Source organism: Lolium perenne, chromosome 4, assembly GCF_019359855.2.
Source record: "Lolium perenne isolate Kyuss_39 chromosome 4, Kyuss_2.0, whole genome shotgun sequence".
In the NCBI taxonomy this organism is placed as follows: domain Eukaryota; kingdom Viridiplantae; phylum Streptophyta; class Magnoliopsida; order Poales; family Poaceae; genus Lolium; species Lolium perenne.
In genome coordinates, this window is record NC_067247.2 from 402,012,739 (window position 1) to 402,016,571 (window position 3,833).

Below are 3,833 nucleotides of genomic sequence, written 5' to 3' on the forward strand. Positions count from 1 at the left end.
AGTGGTGCCAGCAGGCGTTTCTTGATGCCGTTGCATATGAGGCCGTTTGCTTTTTCGACTTGGCCATTGGTTTGCGGATGTGCGACAGACGCAAACTGCAGTTTGATGCCTACACCTTCACAATAATCCTTAAATTCTCGGGAGGTGAAATTGATGCCATTATCCGTGACTATGCTGTTAGGGACGCCGAACCGAAAAACTATCCCTTTGATGAAGTTTACTGCTGATGTTGCATCTGGCGAAGTTGCTGGTATTGCTTCAATCCACTTGGTGAATCTGTCGACTGCTACAAGTAGATATACGTGTCCTCCTGGCCAAGACTTGTGTAGTTTTCCCACCATATCTAGTCCCCATTGTGCAAAAGGCCACGCCAAAGGTATTGGCATTAATTCTGCTGCTGGAGAATGAGGTTTAGATGCGAATCTTTGGCAAGCTTCACAAGTACGCACGATTTCCTTCGCATCTTCTATGGCTGATAACCAGTAAAATCCAGCTCGAAAAGCTTTGGCTGCGATTGCTCTGCTGCTTGCGTGATGGCCACATATCCCTTCGTGTATGTCCTTGAGTATGATTCGTCCTTCTTCGGGTGTAACACACCTCTGCAATACACCCGATATGCTTCGTTTGTATAGTTCTCCCTTAACCACTGTAAATGCCTTAGATCGCCGAATAACTCTTCTTGCTTCCACTGGATCTTCGGGTATTTATTTCTTCGTGATATATGCCAAGTACGTTTGCATCCAAGGGATTTGTATCATCATGACCTCCTCTGGTTCTTCCTCCTCATCCGAAATATGTGGTTCTAGGGCTACTACAGCCCTTGAGGCTTTCTTGGGTTTGTCCTTTTTCTTCGGCTGCTTCGGCGCTATCGTTTTCTTTGACTTGGTTGATCTCTCGCTAATTTCCTCCCAAAAAACTCCAGGTGGTATGGGCAGACATTGTGATCCGATGTTTGCCAAAATGTCGGCTTCGTCATTACTGAGTCTGCTCACATGATTTACTTCGCAACCGTCGAAGGTTTTCTCGAGTTCATTGTATACCTCTTTGTATGCTATCATGCTGTCATTGACTGCATCACACTTGTTCATCACCTGTTGTGCAACCAACTGGGAATCACCAAAGATTTTGAGGCGAGTAGCGCCACATGCTTTTGCCATCTTCATCCCGTGAATAAGAGCTTCATATTCTGCTTCATTGTTCGATGCATTGGGGAAGGTCATCCGTAATATATACTTCATCTTGTCGCCTTGCGGTGACACAAGTACTACGCCTGCTCCAGCTCCTTCTAATCTCTTGGACCCGTCGAAGTTCATATGCCAGGTACTCGATAAATCTGGAGGTCCTGTGTTTTGGAGTTCCATCCACTCTGCAACAAAGTCCGGCAAAATCTGCGACTTGATTGCTTTTCTTTTTTCATATGTGATGTCCCGAGGGGAAAGTTCGATTCCCCAAAGGGAGACACGTCCTGTAGCTTCTGGATTGTTCAAAATATTCGAGAGAGGCGCCTCGTTTACCACTATTATCGGATGTGCCGAAAAATAATGCCTTAACTTTCTTGCTGACATGAAAACTCCATACGCCAGCTTCTGGTAATGCGGGTAGCGCTACTTGGATGGTGATAAGACTTCGCTAAGGAAATATACTGGTCGCTGGACTCCATGGAATTTTCCTTCTTCTTCCCGCTCTACCACGAGAACTGTGCTGACCACCTGAGGTGTGGCCGCAATGTACAGCAGCAAGGGTTATTTTTCTCGTGGTGCCACCAGTACTGGTGGTGTCAAAATTGTACGCTTCAGATGCTCAAAAGCCTTGTCTGCTTCCTCATTCCACTCGAACTTTTCCCCTTGCTTTATAAGCGCGTAGAAAGGCAACACTTTTTCTCCCAACCTTGCGACGAATCTGCTTAAAGCTGCGACTCGCCCAGTTAGCTGTTGTATCTCCTTAAGTTTGGTTGGTTTTCTCATTGTCAGAATAGCTTGTATTTTTTCTGGATTGGCCTCGATTCCTCTAGCTGACACCAAGTATCCAAGGAGTTCTCCCGCAGGAACGCCAAAGGAACATTTTGTCAGATTTAGCTTGAGGCGGAATTTGTCGAGATTGTCAAAGGTTTGTTGAAGATCGTCGATGAGGGATAACCCTTGTTTTGTTGTGATGACAACCTCGTCGATGTATACTTGGACATTTTTGCCGATTTGCGTGGCGAGGCACTTCTGCATCATCCTTTGATATGTAGCTCCTGCATTTTTTAACCCGAAGGGCATTGTTCTGTAGCAAAACACGCCATAAGGGGTTATAAAAGCTGTTCTGACTTCATCTTCTTCTTTTAGACGGATCTGATTGTAACCAGAATACGCGTCCAGGAAGGAAAGACATTCGCAACCTGCCGTGGAGTCGATAATTTGATCGATCCTTGGGAGGGGAAAGTGATCCTTTGGACAATGTTTGTTGAGACACGTGAAACCGACGCACATGCGAAGGACTTCAGTGTTTTTCTTCGGGACTAGCACTGGATTAGCAACCCAAGTGGCTTCAGTCTTTAGTTCTTTGATGAAACCAGCTTCTTCGAGTCGATGGATTTCAGATAACATAGCTTTGCGGTTCAGCTCAGAGAAAAGCCGCAAAGGTTGTCGAATTGGTCTGGCTCTTGGATCCAAATTTAGTGCGTGCTCGGCAAGTTCCCTGGGTACTCCTGGCATGTCAGCTGGACACCATGCGAAGATTTCCCAGCGCTGACGGAGGAACTCGACGAGCGCACTTTCCTATGCGCTATCCAAGTTGGTGGCAATGGATGTCGTCTTTTTAGGATCTGTCGGGTGAATCTGAACTTCCTTGGAGTCCTTGGAGGTGTCAAAAGCTTGCTCTTGCAAGGATCTACCTCCGTCTGGTATGACGTCGTGGTTGGTGGTTAGCTTAGATGCTTCATATTCAGCTTGCATGCCAAATGACTCGGAGATTTTATGAAAATCCTTATCGCACTTATCAGATAGAGCAAAGCTTCCCTTAACCATTATTGGGCCCTTAGGTCCAGGGATCCTCCACAGCAGATATGTGTAGTGCGGCACTACCATAAATCTGGCATATGCGGGTCGTCCCAAGAGTGCATGGTACTGTGACGGCCAATCTATCACCTCAAACTCGAGTTTTTCCTTCCTGAAGTTTTCTTTGGTTCCGAACTGCACGTCGAGTGCTATTTTGCCCAAAGGATACGTTGGTTTCTCGGGTGTGATGCCATGAAAACGTGTGTTTGTTGGTGTCAAATTAGCCAACGAGATGTTCATCTTCCTTAACGTATCCGCATAAATAAGATTTATACTGCTTCCTCCATCAATGAATATACGAGATACGTCGTATCCTTCGATTATTGCTGGCAATACCATCGCTGAGTGCCCTGGCCACGGTACTTGTGGTGGATGATCCTCTATGGAGAATCCTATCGGTTGACCCGACCAATTCAGATACTCGATGGTTGGTGGAGGTGCCAATACTGCCATGTTTACTTGCCGTGAAATCAACTTCTGTGACCTATTCGACGACCTGCCCTTCTGGATCATCGACATCGCTCCCCTTGTAGGGGTGAAATCATCATTAGTACTTGGAGGACCCGCAATCTGTAGCTGATGCTGGTTCGCGCTGGTAATTGCGGGTGGTGGTGGTAATGGCACATGCACCTCACTCCTAAGCCCTTGTGTGTATCCTCTCCTGATCGCTTCTGCTTACGTGCTCTCTGTTGCCCTTCGGAAAGCTTGAAAAGTTCGACAGTCCTTCTGGAGGTGCCCTGACTGTCTCCTTCCATCTAAATCGACGTAAAAGTGCATCTAGAAGGGCCCGTTCAG

The 3,833-nt window shown here is 46.7% G+C and overlaps 1 protein-coding gene across 1 annotated transcript; it reads right to left on the reverse strand.

Moving 5' to 3' along the window:
- Positions 1-2,759: 2,759 nt before the first annotated feature.
- Positions 2,760-3,377, reverse strand: LOC127323592 (uncharacterized). Its single transcript, XM_051351708.1, has one exon. It carries the CDS (start codon positions 3,375-3,377, stop codon positions 2,760-2,762), a length of 618 nt encoding a protein of 205 aa, XP_051207668.1.
- Positions 3,378-3,833: the final 456 nt, after the last annotated feature.